Genomic DNA, 22,676 nt, shown 5'->3' with positions numbered 1-22,676 from the left:
TAGGAAGTAGAAGCTGACCCTGACAAGTACCTCCCAGGGTTGCTGTGAGAATAGGTGGGTAGTCCCTGAGGGTCGGAAAGATGACGGTGGGGACCCAGTGGAGGAAGGAGCCTCCTTCCACAAGACAGAGGACCTCACACACCACAGACACGTGTCTGACGTGGGGCATGTCACGGAACTTGTCAGAGAATGTTGAACAGGCAATTGTGTAGCATAACCAGGAAGACCCTGAAGTCTCCTTGGGCTCGGATGGGGCGGGACAGATGTTTGACAGACAGGCCTACCTGCCAATCGAAGGGGAGCTAACTATTGTCCTCTGAGGGAAGCCCACAAGAGTGAAAGTGACTGTTGGAAAGTGACAAATAAGGGAGAAGAAGAAACCAGAAAGGGAAAACAGAATGGACCATGGGGGAGCCTACGCAGAGATGGGGAGTCTGTGAAGCCTCTGGGCATGACCAGACACCTGCCCCGAGATGGGTCAGGGGACTTCCTCTCACCACCCCCATTCCTGCCGTTCCCCGAGGCCACCTGATGGGATGAGGGAGGGCTTGGAAACGGAGCCGTGTCTTCCTTAGGTAAGGCGAGAGAAACAGGCAGACACTGCTGCCACCTAGTGGACATGCTTGTTGTTTCTCTAGGTGGCTCACCCCAGCGCTGTCCTCAGCGGAGCACCAAGAGATGGAGTTTGGGTCATGGGGGAGATCCCTGGGCCCCTGCATTTGAGGACACAAGGCAAGGAGGGGGCCCAGGGAAGAATATAGGTGCCCTTTGGAAGTGTGTGCTGCCTACATCACCTCTGTCTTGGCTTCCTCCTCTGTAAGATGAGGCCATAGTACCTACCTTAGAGGATGTTACGATGGTTAAATGAGTCAGTCCATGAAAAGTACTTGGCATCGTGGCAAGTGCTCAATAAATGCTATCTGCAGTCCATCCAAGGGGGTAACTGGAGATGTTTAGCCTTGTCCTCCATCCCCCCAACCAATCCACTGTGCCTGCTATACAAATGCTGCTTTCCTCAGTTCTGGCTTTCAGCAAATTGTCCCACCAAGCTCCTCATTTGTAAATCCTGGGGCTTCCACTCTTACTGTTCTATCAACAGCATCAACCCAAAGGCTCTATGAGCCCCAACCTCTCCTCTCTGAATCCAGGGGCTTGTGGGGGAGGGCCCTGGATCCTAGCACTTCCTCTTTCCCCTCACCCTAGAGTGTGTAATCAGAATGGCTCTGGGCTGTGACATCACAGAACTCTCACCTCATCACAGGAGTTGGAGGGGTGATGAGGCCAGGGCAGTGGGTGTGGGTGTGGATGTGGCTGCTCAGGCTGGGGCCCCTAGAATCAGGTGGGAAGCTGGAAAGAGTGGGGAGGAGGAAGGCTGGGGATTGGGGTCAATGCCACGACCAATCCCGCCCCTGCCCCGCCCCCCACCGCCCCCACAGGCTGGGAGGCCACAACTGGGTTCTTTTTGTTCTCCACACTTCTCTCCCATCCTCCCTGCCCAGCATAGGCCTTCTCCTGGAGGGCTCAGCCAACCCCTAAGAAGTTCTGGGAACAAAATCAAGGCCCTCCATAGCTACATGAAGGCTATGTGGCCTGGCAGGGCCCTGGGTCTGTCTCAGACTCTTGGGTGGGGTTCAGGGCTCTGCTTGGCTCTTTCATAGACTTCGCTCTGTGTCCCCAGCACCCAGTCTGGAGAGTGCCAAGGCCTCGGGCCGGGGAGCAGAATCTCTGCTCTTCCTAGACAGACCTGACTTCTTTGATTACCCAGACTCAGACCAAGCCAGGCTCCTGGCCGTGGCCCAGTTCATTGGAGAGAAACCAGTCATCTTTGCTAACTCAGGTATGACCCAGCTTGAGAAGGGGCTGTCCTCCTGGCCAAGGCCTGGAGGATGTCCGCCCTTGGCCCTTCGGTTGGAGTCAAGCCCAGGGTCCCCTGTCTCCCCGTCACTGTTGAGCAGACTCTGACTCCAGGCTCTTCCATCACATTCTGGTGGGTGCTCTGCTGGTGGCCTTCTTCTTCCTGCTTTTCCAGTTCTGCACTCACATGTAAGGCCTGTCCCTCACCCCCTCACCCCCTGCCCACCGGAACCTTGCAGGGAAGAGGCTGAGGGTCCCAAAGCCCAGGGAGGCAGCGTGACCTCCAACCTCTGATCTCCACACCCCACAGGAGCTGTGAGAAAGGGGCCTAAAAAGCCAGAGGAGAGCCCTGGATTCTGCCCTGGGTACCCATGCCTGCTCTCCTCTCCTGCTGATGAATAAGAGTCCTTGCTTCTTTCTCCCTGACTGCTCAGCTTGGGGGGCCTGCCCTGTCCCACAGTCAACCTGTTATGGTGCTGTCTGCCCCAGACGCTTGATCCCTCCCCAACCCCAAAGAACTGGGTGACAAGGGCCTTGGTGGCGTTCACGCTGATGTCTTTATTAGCAGTCTGTAAAGCACCTCCCAGGGTCCCCCCATCCCCAGACTGGAGGAAGCCTCAAGAAGTCTGTAGCACCAGGGACATGCCAGGGCCCAGGGGCAAGATGTCAGCCTAACAGGAAAGGGGCTGGGCGCTCCCCCACTTGCCCCCCGGGGTTGCTCAGCACTGGGAAGGCTGGGGGGTAGCAGCCACCTCCCTCCCCCCACCCCAACAAATTTGAATAAATAAATAAAATAAATAAGATTCCTCAGGCTGGCCTCCCCTGGAGAGAAGCTGTGGAGATGACCAGACCAGGGACATTAGAGGGGGTGTTGCCTCCCTCCCAGAGGCGTTTGCAGCAGGGGGGCTGGGATGGCCTTGGCAGCAGGGCCTCCCCCACAATTCTTTGAGTCCTGGTCCACTCAGGCTCCCCACAGCCTCAAAAGCCCTAAGCGGATGGGAAGGGGTGTGCCTTCTTCCTCTTCGCTTCTCCAGGGCCCAGGGGACGTGATGGAGAAAGGGGTATGCAGGAGGGGGTCGACCCCTCGGCTCAGGCACTGTGGGGAGAGGTCCCCTCTTCCTGCCTTCTGTCTCCCCTGGTCCCGGCCCCCAGCCCCTGAAGGGACGTGACCCCACTCCGTCGGAGTCCATCTGTCAGTTTCCAGCGGGGCTGTCAGGGCCAGAGGCCCCTGGCTCCCACTCCTAGCCCAGCGGCCCCAGAGCCCTGTTCCCACGCGGTGGGGATGGGGGTGGGGTGGGGAGGGTCCCCCGCCCTCGGCCCCACCCTCAGTCCTGGGTCTGACAGGGAGAGGGCGGCCGGGAGCCCCGGGGCCGGAAGAGGCGGCAGGCCCCGCGGCAGATGAGGAAGAACCAGTAGAGCTGCGGGGCGAGGAGCAGCGCGGCGCCCAGGTTGACGTGGACCGGGAGGGCGAGGGGCACGGCGAGCAGGGGCAGGCCCGCGTGCCGCCCGTAGGCCCAGTACAGGTAGGGGAAGAGCAGCACCCGGCAGCAAAGGAAGCTGAGCAGCATCAGGGCCCCGTTCACCTTGTGCAGCAGGGTGTGCTGCTGTTTGTACTGCGGGCGGGGCGGGCGGACAGGGGCGGGGAAGGCACACGGGGGCGGGGCGGGCAGTCAGGGGCGGGGCAGGCGCCTCTGGCCACGCCCCCGACTCAGCCCCCTGGGCCGCTTTCCCTCCTTGGGACAGGGGCCAGGTTAGGGGCCCCAGGACCCACCCCCTCTCCCCCTCCCCCTCTGCCCTGACAGCTCCCCTATACCCTACCTGATAGCCCCTCCCAGACCTGACTCCACCTGTCCTTTAAAAAATCCCAGTTGTTTTTTAGTTGCTAAGTCGTGTCCCACTCTTTTGAGACCTCATGGACTGTGGCCCGCCAGGCTCTTCTGTCCATGGGATTCTCCAGGCAAGAATACTGGAGTGGGTTGCCTTTTCCTCCTCCAGGGGATCTTCCCAACCCAGGGATCGAACCTGTGTCTCCTGCATTGGCAGGTGGATTCTTTATCATTGAGCCACCAGGGGATAATCCCAGATCGGTTCCTAAAAGTGCCCAACCCTTCCCTTGTCCTCCCTTCAAGCTCGCAAACCCTCAGCGCCCGCTCACCTGGATGAGAATCTTGCCAAGGCAGACGAAGGGGGTGCTGACCTCTGCCATCAGCAAGCAGCCTAGAAAGAAGTCTCCCTTGCCTTGACGCCACACCTGAGAGGAGAAGAAGGAAACAGCCTGGCCTGAGCCTGGATTCCTGGCAGCACCTGTCCTCCCTCCCTGTCTCCTCTCTGTCCCCTTTGGAGATGCTTCACTCTGAAAGTCTGAGCACAGGTGAACAGTAGCAAATCTGGGAGCACTAACCTCCCGTATCCTTCCAAACTTCCTGCAGGTGAGATGATATCCATGATACTACAGATGAGGATACTGAGTCTCAGAGGCGTGTGTGTATGCTCAGTTATTCAGTTGTGTCCAACTTTTTGTGACCCCATGGGCTGTAGCCCACCAGTCTTCTCTGTCTATGGAATTTTCCAGGCAAAAATACTGGATTGGGTTGCCGTTTTCTCCTCCAGAGGCTCTGCCCAACCCAGGGATCGAACCCACATCTCTTGTGTCTCCTGCATTGGCAGGCAGATTCTTTATCACTGTACCACCTGGGAAGCCCTGAGTCTCAGAGGCAGTGGTGTGTGTACATGTGTGTGAAAGTCACTCAGTCATGTTCAACACTTTCGACCCCATGGACTGAAGCCTGCGAGATTTCTCTGTCCATGGAATTCTCCAGGCAAGAATACTGGAGTGAGTTGCCATTCCCTTCTCCAGGGGATCTTCCCAACCCAGGGATCGAACCTAGGTCTCCCACACTGCAGGCGGATTCTTTACCATCTGAGCCACCAGGGAAGCCTGCAGTGGGTGTGTGGTGGTGGTGGTTGCTGGTTTAGTTGCTAAGTCGTGTCCAACTCTTGCAACCCCATGGACTGTAGCCCGCCAGGCCCTCTGTTCATGGGATTCTCTAGGCAAGAATACTGGAATGGGTTGCCATTTCCTTCTCCAGGAGATCTTCCTGACCCAGGAATCGAACCTGGGTCTCCTGCATTGCAGGCAGATTCTTTACCAACTGAGCTACCAGCTCCCAAACATCACAGCTGGGCGTGATCCAACCTCTTGCTGTTTGGGGCTGGGCTGGAGCTCAGGAAACCCTCCCTGGGGCACTTCATCCTGCTGGGACCTGGACCCAGGGCTTCCTAGACTCCTGCAGTACCAGCATGAGCGGGACACGGGGCCCTAGTTCCCAGCAGACCCCACTCACCACCGACAGCGGGAAGCACACGAGCACCATGACGGCATGGTGGAGCACCATGAGGAACTCCTTGTGCAGGTAACCACGTGCCACCGCCCAGGTGCTGCCCGGGGCTCTGGTGCTGCCTCCGTCCCCTCCGTGCCCCTTGACCTGGTGCTTGTGCCAGTGACAGAGGAACATGGCATAGATGTCATAGATGAAATAGGGCACTGCAAACTGTGTGTAGGCGGAGGAGAGCCAGTGTCTGTCGGGCAGAGAGAGGGGTGGGGTCAGTGAGGGAAAGAGATGGACAGGGCAGCTGCCAAGTGCTGGGGGCTATGTTGGATGCATCACAGGAGTCAAATCTCCAGTGATACTTGTAAGAACCATGAGACAGAAGTAGACTCTCAAATTACATGATGGAATCCCAAGGTGGAGGGCAAGAAACTTGCTCAAGTGATCACAGGATCACTCAGCTGGTAAGCAATAGGGCTGGGGTTCAAACCCAGACTGAGCTCAGAACGCACACATTTTTCTTTCTTTCTTTTTGGCCACGCCATGTGGCAAGTGGGACCTTAGTTCCCTGACCAGGGATTGAACCCATGCCCCCTGCAGTGGAAGCAAGCAGTCTTAACCACTGGACTGCCAGGGAAGTCTCTCACTCATTTTTTCATATTAATTCATTCATATTCTGTCTCTCGGCAATGTGCTAGGAGGAAAAAGGAAGACAGACCAACAGACAGTCATAGCACTGAGGGCTGAGACAGAGTGAGAAAACAGGCCAGACCAGCTCTTAGAGACAGCAGAGATCAGGACAAATTACAGCAGAAGTGGAGGGGTGGTGGGGAGAGATCATACTGGCTGACATTAAAAGTGAAAGCGTTAGTGGCTCAGTCATGTGTCCAACTCTTTGCAACCCCATGGACTATAGTCTGCCAGGCTCCTCTGTCCATGGAATTCTACTGGAGTGGGTTGCCATTTCCTCCTCCAGGGGATCTTCCTGACCCAGGGATCAAATCTGTGTCTCCTACATTGCAGGCGGATTCTTTACTGTCTGAGTCACCAGGGATGACTTGACTGACATTAATTGACTACTTATTACATGAGGGCCCTATTCCAATACTCTAAATCTTTTACAAGCACAAATTTGTTTATTTCCCACAAAAAGCCTATGAAAAGTAAGTATGACTGTCACCCCATTTTACAGGTGAGAGAGGCTAGGTCACCAGACCAAGGGACGAACATGAGAAGTCTGGCTCCATAGCCCTCACTCTCAGCCCTACTGTCCTCTAGAAGATTCAGGATGGGAACTGGTGATGCCATCAGTGCTGCTGGTTCTGCCCAAAGGTGGCCCCACCTCTTGTTTTTTCAGGTACAGCTAAGCATTAAGAAAACGCTGAGCAAAAGGAGCCAAGAGCAGAGAAAGTTCCGTGTGCTTTGAGAGTAAACAAAAATGAAAAGTGCATGAATATGCAACATTGCATTTTTCTTCTTGAGTCAGCACATGGAGTACATTCTCAGAAGTCCGTAGTCCTATGACAGGTTCGAGGTGGGGGCGGGAGGTCTAAGAGGCAAACCCAGCAGTACTCCCCAGGCTTGGTAGAGAGATGAAAACAAAGTCAGCTGGAAGGCACACAAATATGAGGACCGAATAAGAGGGGCTGCTGAAGGGAGAAGTGGAGTGAGACCTGGGGGTGGGCCAGCTAAGGACCAGGGGTGACACGGAAGGAGAAGGTGAACCCTGAGGAAGGCTGGCCTGGAAGGGATGATTTTTGGGAAAAAAGAAGCAGAGAGCCATGCTGGAGTGTGTCACCGGGAGGGAGTGGGGGAGAGAGGAGAGGAAGTGGCAGCCCAGGTTAGAGACGAAGGGCAGGAAGGTGGAAAGGGGTCCAACTGGCCTGAGAGAAGCCAGAGCAGAGAGTGGCCTAGGGAGTCAGCCGCAGCAGACATGGTGACACCACTGGCTTGTGGGGGTCCAGACCCTGGGCTCTGGTGTGAAGGGTTAAACCCATCCCCACCCTCTTCAGCAATTAGGTGCTCAGAGGTAGGAGCAGCTGTTGCCCCTGGATTAACCCTGATCCTCCCACCTACCTGAGGATTAAGGGGGGAGGGACAAGAACAGACTGGGGGGACAGGGAGGAGAACATGTAAGAGCTGGAAGGTGACCTCTGTGAGAAGGTGAGAGAAGGCAATGTGGGGGTGGGGGAGGACCCAGGCTCCTCTTGGACTCAGGAGGGGAAATGGGGGGAAAGGGCAGGAGGAAGCCAAGTCCCCGGGGTGGGGTCTGAAGAAGGAGTTTAGCATCCACTCTGTATGGCCAGGACTGCTGTAGGCATCTGACACAAAGTCAGTTCCTCCTTGCAGCAGCCCTTCCAGATAGGGGTGGACCTCACTCCGCAGATGAAGGAATTACAGGGAGAGGAGACACCTTTAGGTCGGGTCATCCAGACCATGTCCCCAGCGCTCAGCAGCCACCAGAGAGGAGGAACAGGATCAGAAGTTAAGCATGGGGCATCATCAGCACCCTTCCAGGCAACTCGCAGCGATGACAGCCTGGGTCCACCTTGAGCTGGCGTGTCAGCACCACGGACAGGGCCCCTTTCCTCCCTCCTCCTGCCCCAAGTCTCCGGCCTGGGCTCTTTTGGCAGCACCAGCCACTGCATCAGCTCCCAGTGCCAAAATTTGGCCTCTTCACCCTTCACTCCCCACCCCACTGTCTAACCATTGGTGGCCTTGTTTTGTGTCATCTGTCCCTCTCACGCATGGAGTTGGGACTGGACACCTGGATTCTGGGAGGAGATGAAGGGTGAGCCTGGCACGAGCGAGTAGGGAAGCACCCCAGTTGGGTACTGGTTGGAAATGGGGTTTGAGGGGGTGAAAGAGTGGGCAGAGGGCGGGGAGGAAACGACACTCAGAACCTACTATGATCCAAGAGGCTGGGAAACCTAGGAGCTGCCTTGAGAATCCTTTTTGCTCCCCGCTTCTCCTCCTCCTAGTGTTGACCTTTAAGGACAGGATGTGGATAAATTTGTCTCGGGGTGTTGAGTTGCAGCTATTGTAGTTAGCTTGCTCAAGCCCAAGTTAAGGGCTTGGGGTTCACTGAGGGAGTCCCCCGGATGATCTGTTCCCCACTCACGGGTCACATGCACACAGGCTGCTGGAATGGGGGGAAGCAGTGGTCTCATGGCACTTACTGGTCATCTATGATGTGCTTGCAGGAGGTGGAGACAATGTAGCCAGCAGTGGAGGCCATTACAGCTTGGACAGAAGACACTAGCCTAGGAGGAAGAGGAAGTAGCTGTAAAGGAGGGAGAGGCGCCTCTTGGTTCCTCCTCTTTACTGTCCAGCTTCTGTGCTTCTCAGGTGCTCCCTGCCCATCTTTTCCCCAGGCTGCCTCGCCTGGGACTCAGCCCCACCACTTCAGCCTCCAGGACTGCCACGGAGTCGCCTTCCTCTCAGGAGGACACCCGGGAGGTCATCGTGAGGTGAGCTGATGCCGAGAACCAGTGGCAGATAACGAGGTCCCTTCCAGGGAAGGGATGGGGTCAGGGGGGGTTGGCAGCACAGGATGGCAGGGGGAAGCCCTGGGCCTGTTCTTACACCTCTCAGCTGCCTAGTCATCGTGGGTCATCCCCGGCCCCTCGGTTGCCCCTGATTCCCCTCCCAGCTACTTTCCCGCTCTCTGCTTGCCAGCCACCACACTCCCCTCCCCAACTCTGGCCCGCATTCCAGGACTGTGCAGAGTTCTACCATTCACTTATCTGTCCCTCATTCCCCCAGACACAGCCCCCGACCCCTAATGATACATGGCCCCTTGCCGTGTTCCCTAGTATCCTATAGGAATGTTTTGGTCATATGCCAGCCCTGTTTTGGAGGGTGGGAGGCTGAATGGGAAAGGGAAGCAGAGCAGACTGAATCCTAGTAGACCAGATGGCTGGGTTTGGATGAGGTCTCCTGGGACAGTGAGTAAGGCAGCGCGGATAGAAGGAAGCTGGAGGTAGAGCCCACTGACCACTTCAGGAGCCCCTAGTCCCTATCCAGCCAAGGGTCCCTTCCATCCCCATGCAGCCTGGGAAGGGGAGGGGGCGGAGGGAAGGCAGGCAGTTTACCTGGCTGAGACAATGACCGCGTCGGCCTCCTCCCAGCGCAGCTGGGGCAGCCGCTGGAGCGTGTTCTTGGAGAGGAGGAAGAGTCCGGGGAACACCACCCCCCCGGCCACCATGGGGGTCAGCATGGTGGCTCAGGCCTCCGGCAGGGAGCCCAAGAGCAGCCGGGAAAGGGCTGGGAGGCCGAGCTGAAGAGAGTTATGGGGGTGGAGAACGGACGCCAGGCCGGGGAAGGAGAGAGAAGAGGAGAAAGGGGCACAAAGGGGACAGGCAGGGTTGGGAGGGGATGGGACTGGAGAGCCCGACACCCTCCCGCCCCAGGACCGGAGAAAGGGAGTTAGATGGAGATTGGGGAGATGGGAGAGACTGGGGGAAAGGGAGGATCCGAGCAACGGAGCCGGAGACAGCCAGCCAGAGGGTTGGGAGCAAGACTGGGTGAGAGGACAGAGCGAGAGGGGACAGGACGAGGAGGCTGCGGGTGGGGGAGGGGAGGGAGCGAGGCAGGTGGGGGGGCTTACGTGGAGAGGCTGGGAGGGCCCGAGGGGGCGGGGTGGGGGGTGGGGGTGGGACTGTGGTGCCAGCTCTGAAGGGGAGGGAGGGCGGGGAGGGAGACCGAGGAGCGGCCGGGCAGGCGGTCAGCGGTCAGCACCGCTCTCCCGCCTCTCGCTGCCACCAGAGTGCCCGCGGCCGGGCCCATAGGCAGCCCCAGGGCATTATGGAGAGTTCGGGCCCAGCCCCCTGCCCCCTCGGCGGGGAGGGGGCGGGGGGAGGGGAAATCACCGGCTTGGGGCGGGCGGGTGGGGGGGGGGGGGGGGGGAGGAGGGAGTTGATGGCACCGACCAGACACCCAGAAACCGGACCTGCAGCGCCGTCTCCCCATGCAGCTCTGAGCCACAGCAGTGGCTGCGACAGAGATGGGGGGAGCAGAGAAAGAGGGAGGGGGGAGGCCCTTAAAGAGACAGACGCTGCGGCAGGCTCAGGGGGCTGCTGAGGACAAGGGCCAAGGGCGGGACTGCTTTCCTCTGGGGCTCCTTGGCCAGCTGGGATGGGGGCCCTGGGCCCCCAGATGGGCCTGAGCCCATTTCCCACCAGCAGTTTGCAAATGCCTGCCATCTCCTCCTCCGCCAAGGCCTCTCAATACTTATTCCTCAGCTGCCTTGGGGTCCCAGCTTAGAGGCACCAATTCCCACAGAGAGTAAGAAGATTCCCTGGGAAGGGACCAGAAGTTAGTGCAGCTCTCTGTCTTGGAAGGTTGAGTTTAGCGAATGGATGGGAATAAAAATACACCTTAACACAGTATCAGATTCAGAGACCTCCCAAACTCTGAGGTATAAGACCCTGATGGCTCAGATGGTAAAGAACACGCCTGCCAATGCAGGAGACGCTGATTTGATCCCTGGGTTGGGAAGATCCCCTGGAGGAGGAAGTGACAACCCACTCTGGTATTCTTGCCTGGAGAATCCCCATGGATGGAGGAGCTTGGTGGGGCTACTGCCCATGGGGTCTCAGAGTTAGTGACTAAAAACAAAACAACACATACTTTTACATAAGGTGCCTCTGGGTCCCAACTCCACTGCAAGACTGTCCCATGACCTCCTCTAACTATTGTAACAGCACCGAGGTAACTGCATGTATCCCCTTTTTACAGGTCAAGCAATAGTCCCGAGGCTTTCAGTGACTCTCCCTAAGACCAGCTAGCTAAGAAGACAGGAGCCCTCTCATACTGGGTGGCAGGCTTCAAAGAGGAAGCACAGTGTCTCTGAAAACTCACTTCAAGCCCGAGGATGCCCCTGCCTGTGTCTTTCAGGTTGCCTGGCCTCCTCAAGGCCCTGGTCACTCTCTTCATCAGGTTTATGATGGTCCCAGCTCCCCTTCCTCTGCAACTTCACAGCCCAGTTTCCATAGGGGAAAGGCCCCTGATTTGAGCCCCTCAGTCCACTGCAAGGAAACCGAGGCCCAGTGACTTGGCCAGGGTCTCACTGCAGGTCAGAGACTCAGCCAGAACTACACCGGCCTCTGAGCAGCTTCTCACACTTTCATGCCGCCTCCCTAGAATTCGGCCTTCTCATCCTGAACTCAACCTCCCCGTAGACTTCTGCATGACGTGGGGTCCTGCCACCAAAACCGTACTTTGGTTTCCAAGTCTGCCCTAAGATAAGCTTCCATAGCAACTGTACGATTTGCTTCTCACTGTCCAAAGCCTACCCAAAGGACTGGGATTTGCTATTTTGTGTTGCCCTCTAGTGGCGTGCTGTGGAAACAGACCCTGGGAGGTCTCTGGCCTTAGGCAGCAGGAGTTAAGAGGCAACAGTGGACCTAGCTTCCTGGCTTCAGGGCTTCACTTAAAGGAAAAAGGGACCCAACTTCCTGAGTGTTTACTACGTACTGGGCACAGGGTGAAGTGGTTTATGTTTATTCTTATTTAACCTTCCCAGACTATAGCATCTTTGTCTATATTATAAACAAGAAACTGAGGTTTAGACATTTAAGAAAAAAAAAAGGAAGAAGACAAAAAAGTTGCCCAGGATAATACAGCTATGAGAATTGGGAAAGCTGGCTTTCAAACCCATGTTTGCATAGGGCCAGAGCCAAAGGATGGGCAAAGCTTCAGGATGGTGCTGCGTTGGGACAAGGACAGGTGACAGCAAGCCACCCTGACTACTGGGTTGAGGAGCACAGACCTGGGGCTGTGGCTTCACTTTGGATAGCAGAGATTAAAACAGGTAGGGATTTTTTTTTTTTTTTTTTTGTCTTTCAGACACCTAGGTATTATAAGTTATGCCTTCTGTCAGCTCCTCCTCCCCCCTAAGGTTTGGGGATAGTTCGCCGGTGTTTTACTAATCTTTGTCAGATAGACCATAAATTTGCAGTGTGCATGTGTGCTAGATCACTTCAATCATGCCCAACTCTTTGGACCCTATGGACTGTAGCCTGCCAGGCACCCCTGTCCATGGGATTCTCCAGGGAAGAATAGTGGAGTAAGTTGCTACGCCCTCCTCCAGGGGATCTTCCTGACCCAGGAATAATTATAAAATTACAAAATTACAAAAATAAGATTTCACATAAAAGTTCAACTTTTAAGAAAAAACGAGAAGATCAGACAACACTGGGGCCACACGTTAATTCCATGATGCTTGGCTGGAGCCGAGCAGTTGCTGCCCTCGTTGGGATAAACATACTCCTCTGCCTCAAGCAGTCCACACACAGCCTATATCTCTTGTGTCACTTGAAGGAGTTTGCAACAACTATTTTTATTTTATTTTGGCCATGCAGGGCTTCCCAGGTGGCTCAGCTTATGAGATCTCAGTTCCCTGATTGGGGATGGAACCCAGGCCCCTGGCAATGAGAGCACTGAAGCCTAATCACTGGACCCCCTAGCCCTATTCTATAGATGTGAATTCACCTTACCCTCACACAACATTCCATGAAGAATGGAAGGTGAGTATTCTTGTTAAATCCATTTACTAATGGGGACTCTGAAGTTCAGAGAAGTTAAGTGGCTTGCAAGAGATCCCATTGTTGTTGCTATTTAGTGGATAAGTTGTGTCAGACTCCTTTGTGACCCCATGGACTGTAGCCCACCAGGCTCCTCTGTCCATGGGATTATCCTGGCAAGAATACTGGAGTGGGATGCCATTCCCTTCTCCAGGAGGTTTGCTGAGCCAAGGTTGGAACCCTAGTCTCCTGCATCTCCTGAATTGGCCGGCGGATTCTTTACCACTGAACCACCTGGGAAACCAGAGATCCCATAGAGAGTGTCTTTCGATTCTATACCCCCACCCAGTCACCCTCACATACACACACAGTCTGCTAATGCTCTCATCACTAACTCTTCCTGGAAGTAGGAGACCAGCTTCCTCAGCCCTGGCCCCAGGAAGGATGTCCTCGCCCTGTCCTCTTACTTGGATGCCACCAAAACAGCCTCCTGTTTCTCCATCCGCAGGTTGGAATGGTTCTGCAGACCCCAGCAGAGGACAGCAAAGCTCAGCGGGAAGAAGACACAGCCCAGTACAAAGAGCAGAGGCATGCCTGTCTGGGGTAGAGAAGGTAAGATGACTGGGAGAACACCTCAGCACATTGTCCCTCAGACTCACAGACCACGCTCCCACCAATCCCTATAACTCAATGGTCTATAGAATGCATTTTTCTGTAACCATCAAACTCCATCAGGCATAGCTCTTTCCTGATCTGAGATCCTTATTGCACTTTAAATATGCCTCATCCTTGAACAACTGGACATCCTAAATTTGTCTTATCAATCCAGTTCCATTAATTTATGTTCCTTGTAATCAAAGAAGCTGGTCTATACCTCCCAGCCCATCTCACACCTTAAAATTCTTTCTTTCTCTTTCAATTCTAAGTGTGTGGCTGCGATTTCTTAATTCACCCCATCCAAGCTCTATCCACCCACTCTCACCTCTTTGTGTCTCCTCTCCCCTCTCCTAGGTCCTCACCTGGGAGGGGCAAGGTGGAGGCTAGAGAGGGAGACTGGTGACTCTCATCTGCACTCAGAAATCAGAAAAAAAAAAAAGGAGGAGGCGAGTGTTTAAACTGTAAAGATAACTGAAATTAGAAAAAAAAATAGTTCTTTTAAAAGGAAAACTCTAAGTATTATCCCATTTAAAAAGCAAACAAACAATAGGAAAACCTTTTAAAACATTTACATATATGTTATTTTTGTCTGGAAAAGCCTCTCCTCCCATCCACTCTAGGGAAGGGAGGGGTGGGAAAGGCCCAGGAGGGATGAGGAGAGTAAGGGCATGCCATCCTGCACCCCTTAAGCAGCTTTGAGGGGACCCTTTCAGGATACAAGGAAAGCGTCAAACTGCAAGGGCACGAGGTGGAGGCAGTTCTACAGAGGCAGTTGGAGGGGGAGGGAACATCACCTTCCTATTGGTGGACTGGTGGACGGTTTGGAAAATGCCATCTTCCTATTGGCCCACTTCTTGACACGTGTGCCCTATCGTATGCTTCATGGCAGAGGGGCCTGCTTGGGGGCGGGGCAGAGGGGGCGAAGCCGTCTAACAGAGAACAGATCAATTAGAATTCGTTGATGGCTTGAAGGACAGCTAGGATTCAGGGGTAGAGCTGAACGAGGAGACAGGAAGAGGAGGTGGGGGAAATGAGAGCAGCCCAGTCAGTGCTTTAACAGGCGGTATAGGATAACAGTTAAGACGGCAGGTCCTAGGGTGGGACTATCTGACTTTCAAATTCAGAGTCCACGGATAATGGATAATAAAAGAAACATACTGTTTGGCTCCATTTGGACGAAGTTGCAAACGGGCAAAATAACTTCCGTGAAAAATTTGAACAGCGTTTAACTTGGTGGGAGGTACTGAGAGGAGACCTCAGGGAGCCTTCTGAGGGGTTGGGAATGCCCTTATATAGATCGTGGGCATTTACACATAAACCTCCTATGTGCATTTTAAGGTCAACTGGATTTTTTTTTTTTTTAATGGTGCCCAGAGACATGTGGAATCTTAGTTTCCCACCAGGGATGGAACCCTTACCCCTTGCAATGGAAGAACGGAGTCTTAACCACTGGACTACCAGGGAAATTCCTAGAATTTTTAAAACGTTAAACAAATTTAGGCTCTTCCATTCCCTGAGTGATGGTTGGCTAATCTCTGTGGGCCTCAATTTTTTCATCTGTGAAGTTAGGATAATAATAATGCCAGCTCATTAAATGCTAATTATACAGACACTGATCTGAGGGTTTAGCAATATTAAGTCATTTTTTCAAAACAACGTTGCAGATGGGGAGTATTATTGTACCCATTTTACAGGTGAGGAAACAGAGGCATAGAGAGAACTGGTACCTTTTCCAAGGTTATGCAATATGTTTTTTTCCAACCATATTTTCTGAATGTATTGGTCTCTCTCATGTTAAATGGATATAGAAAACTCATAAACTCATTTTCCTAAAGAAACTGAAAGGTTAAGAGAAAAAAGGAACAAAATATCACTGAATACAATTTAGACATGTCACCCACATTTTCAGAGCTTATCTCTGCTAACAGTTTTTACTTGTTTACTCCATATTTTCTCCTCTGGATGGGCCTTTGAAAATTACAGGTTAAACCAAGAGCGAGATAAAACTGTTGAAGATGAGACTCTGGTTGCGTAACCGGTATCCATCTTTAACATCTTATTTTGCTGGAGACTGAAGTGTGCTTATTTAAAAGACTATATTTCCCAGCTGGCCAATGTAATAATGTAAACTGAAATCATTATGTGGGGTTATGAGGAAAGCACCTTTTTAAAAAGGGACACACTGCAGTCACAAAGAAAGAACTATGTGAAAAGATACAGAACTGAGGTTTGAAACCAGATAGCCTGACGCAAGTCTGCCCTGTCACCTTCCCTGTTCCTGTGTAAGCTCATTTCAAGGATTAAATAGAGATAACATGGATAACTTGGGTTCAGAGCCTGTTAACTACATGGGCACTCACTGAACACAAGGCACTAAAATACTAATATACTTTATCTCATTTAAGCATCACTGCAGTCTTTTGAATTATTTCCCCCATTTTATAGCTGAGAGGACTGAGGCTCGGAGAAGTTAGATGACTTGTTCTGGGATTGCACAGTAAATGGCAGCGCTGGGACTCAGACCCTGGTCAACAGGACTGCTGCCCTCCAAGGTGGGAGCAGAAAGGAAAGAAGGCAAGGGAGGCAGAGGGAGGAATATTAGGGGAGGCAATGAAGAGAAAGCCATTTTCCCCTCTGGTGCGGAGGGCCAGTCGTTGCTCTCTGCAGCCATGGGCTTACCCTGGAATAGACTGAGGAAGGAGAGAGTCCATGAGCTGGTAAATGTTGGGCCCTAGTTTCACTGGAATCTGGGCATTCTCTTCCACGTTTCTTTCCTTATCAGGTTCTTCCTGTTCAGAGTAAAACAGTCCAAGGCTGCATGGGCTTGCCTGAGAGAGATAAGTAAGGAGGGGAGAAAAAGAAAAACCGTGGTTTAGAGCAATGGCTTTCACCATTTTTTTTTACAGAGAGACACATTTCATGACTCAGCACATACACACACATGCCAAACTTTCTCACAATACTTTCAGATTCTGATTATGTGCAGGGCACACTGTATTGTATCATTTTCCCTTTTTACCATTTTTTATCTCCCCAAATGCTTATCATGACCCATTAAGCCTATTTCACAACCCACTTATAAGTAGCAACCCGAGTTGCTGGTTAAGGGCAATATTTCTCAACTTCTTTTCACTATTGCTCCCCTAGCCTTTTTCAGACATTCTGTTTCCTAATGACCATTTTTCATGAACTTCTGATAACATGGATATACTCTATTTGTTGTTCCATCCAACCATCTCATCCTTTGTTGTCCTGCCTTCAATCTTTCCCAGCATCAGGATCTTTTCCAGTGAGTCAGTTCTTCTCATCAGGTGACCAAAGTATTGGAGCTTCAGCTTCAGCATCGGTCCTTCTGGTGAATATTCAGGACTGATTTCCTTTAGGGTTGACTGGTTTGATCTCCTTGCAGTCCAAGGGACTCTCAAGGAGATATCATAGCAACTCATTTTCTGAACCAACTGTACACACAGCATTCCAACATCCGGTGAGATAGTACTAGTCCCACTCTGCCCATGAATAAGCTGAGGCTGCAAGATGATATTAATTATTGAAGACTGAGATGGCTGGTAAATGGATTGGGAATCCAGAGACCAACCTAGATCCTTGCTCAGCTGCTTAATCATCTTCTCCAAGGCTTCACTTCCTCAAGTGGAAAATGGTGGAATTTCCAAAGAAGTGTTCATTAAACCTCAGGTCCTCCCCCACATATAAGCTAATAATAACAAACATTTATACTGGCTACCTACTCCAGTATTGTTGCCTGGAGAATTACATGGACAGAGGAGCCTGGAGGCTATAGTCCATGGGGTTGCAAAGCGTTGGACACGACTGAGTGACTAACACACACACAGAGGATATACCAGATGTCAGGCACTAATCTATGCCCTTCGCATATTTTAACTAATATAATCCTTACAATAACCCAAGAAGGAGATACTATTTTTTTTTATTTTTTATATGGACCATTTTTAAGTGTTTATTGAATTTGTGACAATGTTGTTTCTGTCTTATGTTTTGCTTTTTTTTTTGGCCACAAGACATGGAATCTTAGCTCCCCGACCAGGGATCCGACCCTCACCTCCTGCATTGGAAGGTGAAGTCTTAACCACTAGACCACCAGGGAAGTCCCATGGGAGATGTCATTATTAATTTCCTTTTCCAGATGAGGGAATCGAGGCACAGAGAGGTTGTGTGTCCTGCCCAAGGTCACACAGGTCAGAAGTGGCAATGCTGGGATTTGAACCAATAGTCTGGGTTCCAGAATACCTGCTTTTAACCATGTCTGTTGAAAGGAAACATTTTATCAGTACTGAAAAAACTGAAAACCAATATCACTTCTTGTAAATAAGGTAAACAAAATAAAATGAAAAAACTTGTTCTTACATTCTCACTAGATATCATCCCACGCTCAGAATTGTGAGCCGGAGGCCTTCTCTCTCTTTGTTAAAGACAAGACAAGACAAGCAAGGATAGAGAGGTGTTAAAGGGCTTCTGGCAGCAAAAGGAGACTTTGTCCTGGAATAATCAGACGTGTTGAAAGAGAACTGGAAAGAGAATGGCTTTCAGGTGAGTGTGTGTGTGTGTGTGTGTGTGTGTGCACCTGTGCACACACGCTTTTTTTCTGACGGGTGTACCATCTAAAACAGCAGTCCCCAAGCTTTTTGGCATCAGGGGCCGGTTTGGCCAAAGAATTATTCCAATGACAAGGGAGTTGGGGGTGGGGTGGGGAGGGTGGGCTGCGGGGGCAGGATAGGGTGGGTTAGAGGGGTGCGGGGTGGTTTCAGGATGATTCAAGCTCATTATGTGTTTGTGCACAATATTTCTAATCTAATGCCATCATTGATTTAACAGGAAGTACCTGGTCGGTGGCCCAGGGGTTGGGGACCCTTGATCTAAAATAAACCCAAGATGGGATGCATTCCATACACCCTGATCCCCTGTCTGGGTGTTTCAGGAGTGTCTGAACATACCCAGCAGGAAGGCCGACACACCAGCCAGTCCCGGCTAGGGGTGCAGTCCCAAGCTACCAGTGCCTCTGAAAGGCAGCTGGCAGCGCCCGCAGGGAGAGGGGCAGCGAGGGGTGGCACTGCCACCGCGCCCATCAAGGCTCCGATGACTTCGGCCGCAGCTTTCCTGCCCCAGCCTGGCCCCTCAGGTGAGTCTCTCACCCCCCAAGGGGATCTCACACACCTGTCACACAATTCACCTTGGACCTGGAGTTTACCGTTTCCCCGCTCTCTCAGCCTCCTTTAAGTCCAGATGCTGACTTGCACATCTTCTTTGCCTGGGTGCTGTGCCGCCTCGGCCCTGCGGAGGTGTGCAGGTGTGATTATCATCAAAGCCTGTGAATAAGTAAACGATAAGCGGCCAGAAGTGGCTTGTTTCCCACATGATACCCAGGAAAGGGTTCAATTCCCCCTCCTGTGCTCTGGGGTGCGTCCTGGCCAGCATGCCAGATCATTTATTATTTAGTGCTTTTTTTTGGTATCTGTCCCAAGTTAGTTTCAGGCAAGTTCAGTCCCAGTCTTCATCTGTCCAATAGAAAAGGGCACAACAGGTGAGCTGAAGTGAGAAAATCAAGCTTCCAGACCCTTTTTCCCTCTCATGAGTTGGCTGTATGACCTTCATCAAGTGTCAGAACCTCTCTGAGCTTCAGTTGAATACCCAGAGTCCCATTGCCTGGGCTCAAATCTTAGTTCTGTCACTCACTAACCAGGAGAACTTATGTGAGTGATTGAACTCCTCTGAGCCTCAGGCTTCTTATCTGTAAAATGAGGACAAGAGCAGACCTCTACACAGGGCTCTGGGATGACTGAATGAGATGTGTGTAAACACAGTCCAATGTGGCACTGTAAATATTCACCATGACAGTCATTAATGGTTCTGTTGTTCACTTATTTATGTATTTATGCACGCACCTTGCAGCATGCAGGATCTTAGTTCCCTGACCAGGTATTGAACTTGTGCCTCTAGCAGTGGAAGTGTGGAATCTTAACTACTGGACCGCCAGGGGAGTCCGCCTGTTGTTCTGTTTTTTTTTTTTTTTTTTTAGCCCTCTTCTGTACCAGTTGCTCTACATACTTGTCTTCTAATCATCACAATGAACCCTGTCAGTTTCTTACATAATCCCTATTTGCCAGGGAAGACTGAGGTTTGGGGAAGTCAACTTTGACTCTCCCAAGGTCACCTAGACACATGGAGACATAACTAGAATTCAAACCTATATCTTGCCTGGTTCTAAAATTCCTTTTCAACTGAGTCCTAATTTGTTTCTATCTGTAACATTAGAAACTTTGGAAATGATAGTTTCTTCCACTTTCATTTTACTGTTAGGATGAAAGAAGACCAAGTCTGTGAAGAGGCCTCTACCGATGCTCTAACTCATGTCAGCTTCTTATTCCCTCAGTGATAAGAAGTAATCAAGCATAGATCTTTCATTTTCATAATGAGGAGGTTGATGAACCCCTCTTCATCTCTGGGAAGCAATATTATCTGATGTCCAGAGGAGGGAGTTGAAAGTATTAGATAAAAATCAGAAGTGCCAGGTTCCCTTCCCACATCCAAGCCCAGGTCTGCAGAGGTGTCTTTCATTGTCTGGGTTTTCTCTGCATCTCAGGTCCCCCACCCACCCCATGGTGAATGGAAGGACACAATCTTTTACTCTTTCTCAGGGACCGTGTAAAACTACAGGTGAGACTATCTGACGTTGCCAGCTTTGAGCTTTAGGTAAAGGGAGGTCTTATGACTATTTGGCTATTATGAAGTCAGTTTCTCCCTGCCTCCAGTGAATGGTGTGATGTGGGTAGAAGTGGGGCCCTGGCAAAGGGGTGCATTCATCCTCCTCCTCCTGGCTTGCCTTGCAAAGAGCAGACCTGGTGCCCTGTGCACCCTCCTGCGTAATGTATGTGCCCGTGGTAGGAACAGAATACCATCAATGGTGAGTTTGGCCACTGCAGCCCATGGATGTGTCCAGAGGTCTTGCCAAGGCTGACGTCTCTCTGTTGGCAGGAGTGAAGGGAGGGAGGGGCCCTGTGTCACCTGAAGCCCTTTCCTGGTCTGAGGTGGGAACTGGTTTCATCTTGGGTCTCAGGATTCTGAAAGATAGGGGCAGACAAGAAGACAGCCATAAGCAGGCAGTCTGACCCAGAATTAGATTCAACAGAGGTGACACTGGGAACAGCTAGACTCGGGTTTTCTGGGCTTGAAGCTCCCTCTGAGTGGGCTGGGGTGGCAGAACCAGTGGGACCTTCTCAGTGTGGTCGAGGAGTAAGGGGAGGCCTGGGAACCAGGGATGCAGACCCTGGTGATTTCACACACACCCTGTACTGGAAGGCAAAGTCCCAGCCGCTGGACTGCCAGGGAAGCCTCTCTCTTTTTAAAATATTTATTTATTTGGCTGCTGGGTCTTAGTTGTGGCATGAGAGAGCTTTAGTTTATAGCATGTGGAATCTAGTTCCCTGAGCTGGGATCAAACCCGGCCCCCTGCATTGGGAGCTCGGAGTCTTAGCCACTAGGCCACCAGGGAGGTCTGTACCCTGGCAATTTCCTTTCTTTTTTTTTTTTTTTCAAAATTTTTGGATGTGGGTCATTTTTTTAAAAGTCATTATTGAATTTGTTGCAATATTGTTTCTGTTTTATGTTTTGGCACTTTGACTAACAGGCAGGTGGGATCTTAGTGCCCTGACTAGGGATTGAACCTGTGTACTCTGCATTGGAAGGCAAAGTCCCAATCGCTGGACTGCCAAGGAAGTTCCTTTAAAAAAATATATTTATTTATTTGGCTGCACCAGGTCTCAGATGTGGCATGTGGGATCTTCAATCTTAGTTGCAGCATTCAGGATCTTTAGTTGTGATATATGAACTCTTCCTTGAGGCATGTGGGATCTAGTTCCCTGACCAGGGATCACCCCAGACTCCCTGCATGGGGAGCTCAGAGTCTTAGCCATTGGACCACTAGGGAAGTCCCGACCCTGGCCATTTCTGTGGCTGCCTCCTGGTGCAGGAAACTCCTCAGGCAGCAGCCATGGTGACGTATATCGGGGCAGAGAATGTGCACAGAAGTAGGCGTACTGTGTTGCTTTCAGGGGAACATGCCAGGATGTAGTAACCAAAGGTGAGGTCTGAGGCCTCTTTGAGGGAGGTGTGCTTACATGAGTGTGTGTGTGTGTGTGTGTGCATACGCACAGCATATGTGTGGAGAATCAAAAAGGTCAGCAAGAAAGTGGGAGGTTAAAGTGCCTGAAGAGCGAAGGGAACAGGGCATCTGGATAACATTACCTGATTGGTTGGATTCTATTCATTCATAGAATCAGTAAGTACTCAGTGGAGGGCCCCCCAAAGCCAAACTAAATGCTAGGCCTTGGGATATGAAGATGAATCAGACCCAAGCACTTGCAGTCTTAACTGAGGAGCCAGGCAGTACACTGAAGAATTTCAATACCTTGTGATAAGTGCTAGAACAGCCGTCTGTATATGGTACCTAAAGCAGTCACCTTTGCCTAAGGCAGGCAGGAAGACCACCCTGAGGCAAAACTGAGCAGGGGTTCAAAGGATGAGGGTGTTAGTAGTTGGTGGTAGGGGACTGGGGTGGGGGAGACAAGGGAAGGGTGTTCTATGCAGAGGGAAGAGTGGCTGTGAAACCCTATACACCGGTTCAGGAACCTTGAGCAGGCCTTATGATGGAAACATGAATGAGCTGATGGGGCACAAAACAACTTTGGTTACAAATGATCTGATCAGTGGAAATAAGCAACTCCAGGGCTGGAAATTTGTCTGCCTTAGTCTCTGCTAGAGTCCCAAAGCCTAGAGCAGTGCTTGGGACCCTGTTGGACAGATCATGAATGAATAAACCAAGGTGGCTCAGTGGTAAAGAATCCACCTGCCAAGCAGGAGATGCTGGTTAGATCCCTGAATCAGGAAGATCCCCTAGAGAAGGAAATGGCAACCCACTCCAGTATTCTTGTCTAGAAAATCCCATGGAGAGGAGCCTGGTGAGCTACAGTCCATGGGGTGGCAAAAGAGTTGGATACAACTCAGGAACTAGACAGTAACAACAGGGGACTTCTCTGGTGGTCTGGTGCCTAAGACCCTTGTACTCCCAATACAGGGGGCCCAGGTTCCCTCCCTGGTCGGGGAACTAGATCTCACATGCAGCTGTCCAACTAAGACCTCGTGGAACCAAATAAATAAATTAATTAGACATAAGTAAATAAACCGAAGAGAGACGGTACCCAGAGTGGATTGTGTGGACAGTCGGCTAAAGCGTTTGGGCTTTACCCTGGAGTCAGTGGGAAATCCTTTGGGGGGGTTA

The 22,676-nt window shown here is 51.7% G+C and overlaps 2 protein-coding genes and 1 long non-coding RNA gene across 3 annotated transcripts; 1 reads left to right on the top strand and 2 right to left on the bottom strand.

Annotated features, from left to right (window-relative positions):
* Positions 1-1,218: 1,218 nt before the first annotated feature.
* CUNH16orf92 (chromosome unknown C16orf92 homolog) lies at positions 1,219-2,047 on the top strand. Its single transcript, XM_040266657.1, has 3 exons — positions 1,219-1,339; positions 1,679-1,837; positions 1,956-2,047. The coding sequence occupies exons 1-3, from the start codon at positions 1,276-1,278 to the stop codon at positions 2,045-2,047; spliced, it is 315 nt and encodes a 104-aa protein (XP_040122591.1). The 5' UTR covers positions 1,219-1,275.
* Positions 2,048-2,388: 341 nt separating this feature from the next.
* Positions 2,389-10,284, bottom strand: TLCD3B (TLC domain containing 3B). Its single transcript, XM_040259486.1, has 5 exons — positions 9,278-10,284; positions 8,363-8,446; positions 5,199-5,433; positions 4,010-4,105; positions 2,389-3,467 (listed from the first exon to the last, which is right to left on the bottom strand). Exons 1-5 carry the CDS (start codon positions 9,400-9,402, stop codon positions 3,180-3,182), a joined length of 828 nt encoding a protein of 275 aa, XP_040115420.1. The 5' UTR covers positions 9,403-10,284; the 3' UTR covers positions 2,389-3,179.
* Positions 10,285-13,162: 2,878 nt separating this feature from the next.
* LOC120877489 lies at positions 13,163-18,708 on the bottom strand. The gene is made up of 3 exons (XR_005724360.1): positions 18,591-18,708; positions 16,046-16,194; positions 13,163-13,307 (listed from the first exon to the last, which is right to left on the bottom strand). It is a non-coding gene; the product is annotated as an uncharacterized LOC120877489 (long non-coding RNA).
* Positions 18,709-22,676: the final 3,968 nt, after the last annotated feature.

This window comes from Oryx dammah, unplaced genomic scaffold, assembly GCF_014754425.2.
Source record: "Oryx dammah isolate SB20612 unplaced genomic scaffold, SCBI_Odam_1.1 HiC_scaffold_2, whole genome shotgun sequence".
Taxonomy (NCBI): domain Eukaryota; kingdom Metazoa; phylum Chordata; class Mammalia; order Artiodactyla; family Bovidae; genus Oryx; species Oryx dammah.
The sequence above is the reverse complement of the archived record's forward strand: the minus strand, read 5'-3'. Positions and strand labels throughout refer to the sequence as shown.

Coding starts and splice junctions, on each gene's coding strand:
- TLCD3B (XM_040259486.1), bottom strand. CDS start 9,402: ATGCTGACCCCCATGGTGGCCGGGGGGGTGGTGTTCCCCGGACTCTTC. Junction 8,447..9,277: donor GCGGTCATTGTCTCAGCCAG/GTAAACTGCCTG, acceptor TCTTCCTCCTAG/GCTAGTGTCTTCTGTCCAAG. Junction 5,434..8,362: donor AAGCACATCATAGATGACCA/GTAAGTGCCATG, acceptor TCTGCCCGACAG/ACACTGGCTCTCCTCCGCCT.
- CUNH16orf92 (XM_040266657.1), top strand. CDS start 1,276: ATGAGGCCAGGGCAGTGGGTGTGGGTGTGGATGTGGCTGCTCAGGCTG. Junction 1,340..1,678: donor GCTGGGGCCCCTAGAATCAG/GTGGGAAGCTGG, acceptor CTGTGTCCCCAG/CACCCAGTCTGGAGAGTGCC. Junction 1,838..1,955: donor AGTCATCTTTGCTAACTCAG/GTATGACCCAGC, acceptor ACTGTTGAGCAG/ACTCTGACTCCAGGCTCTTC.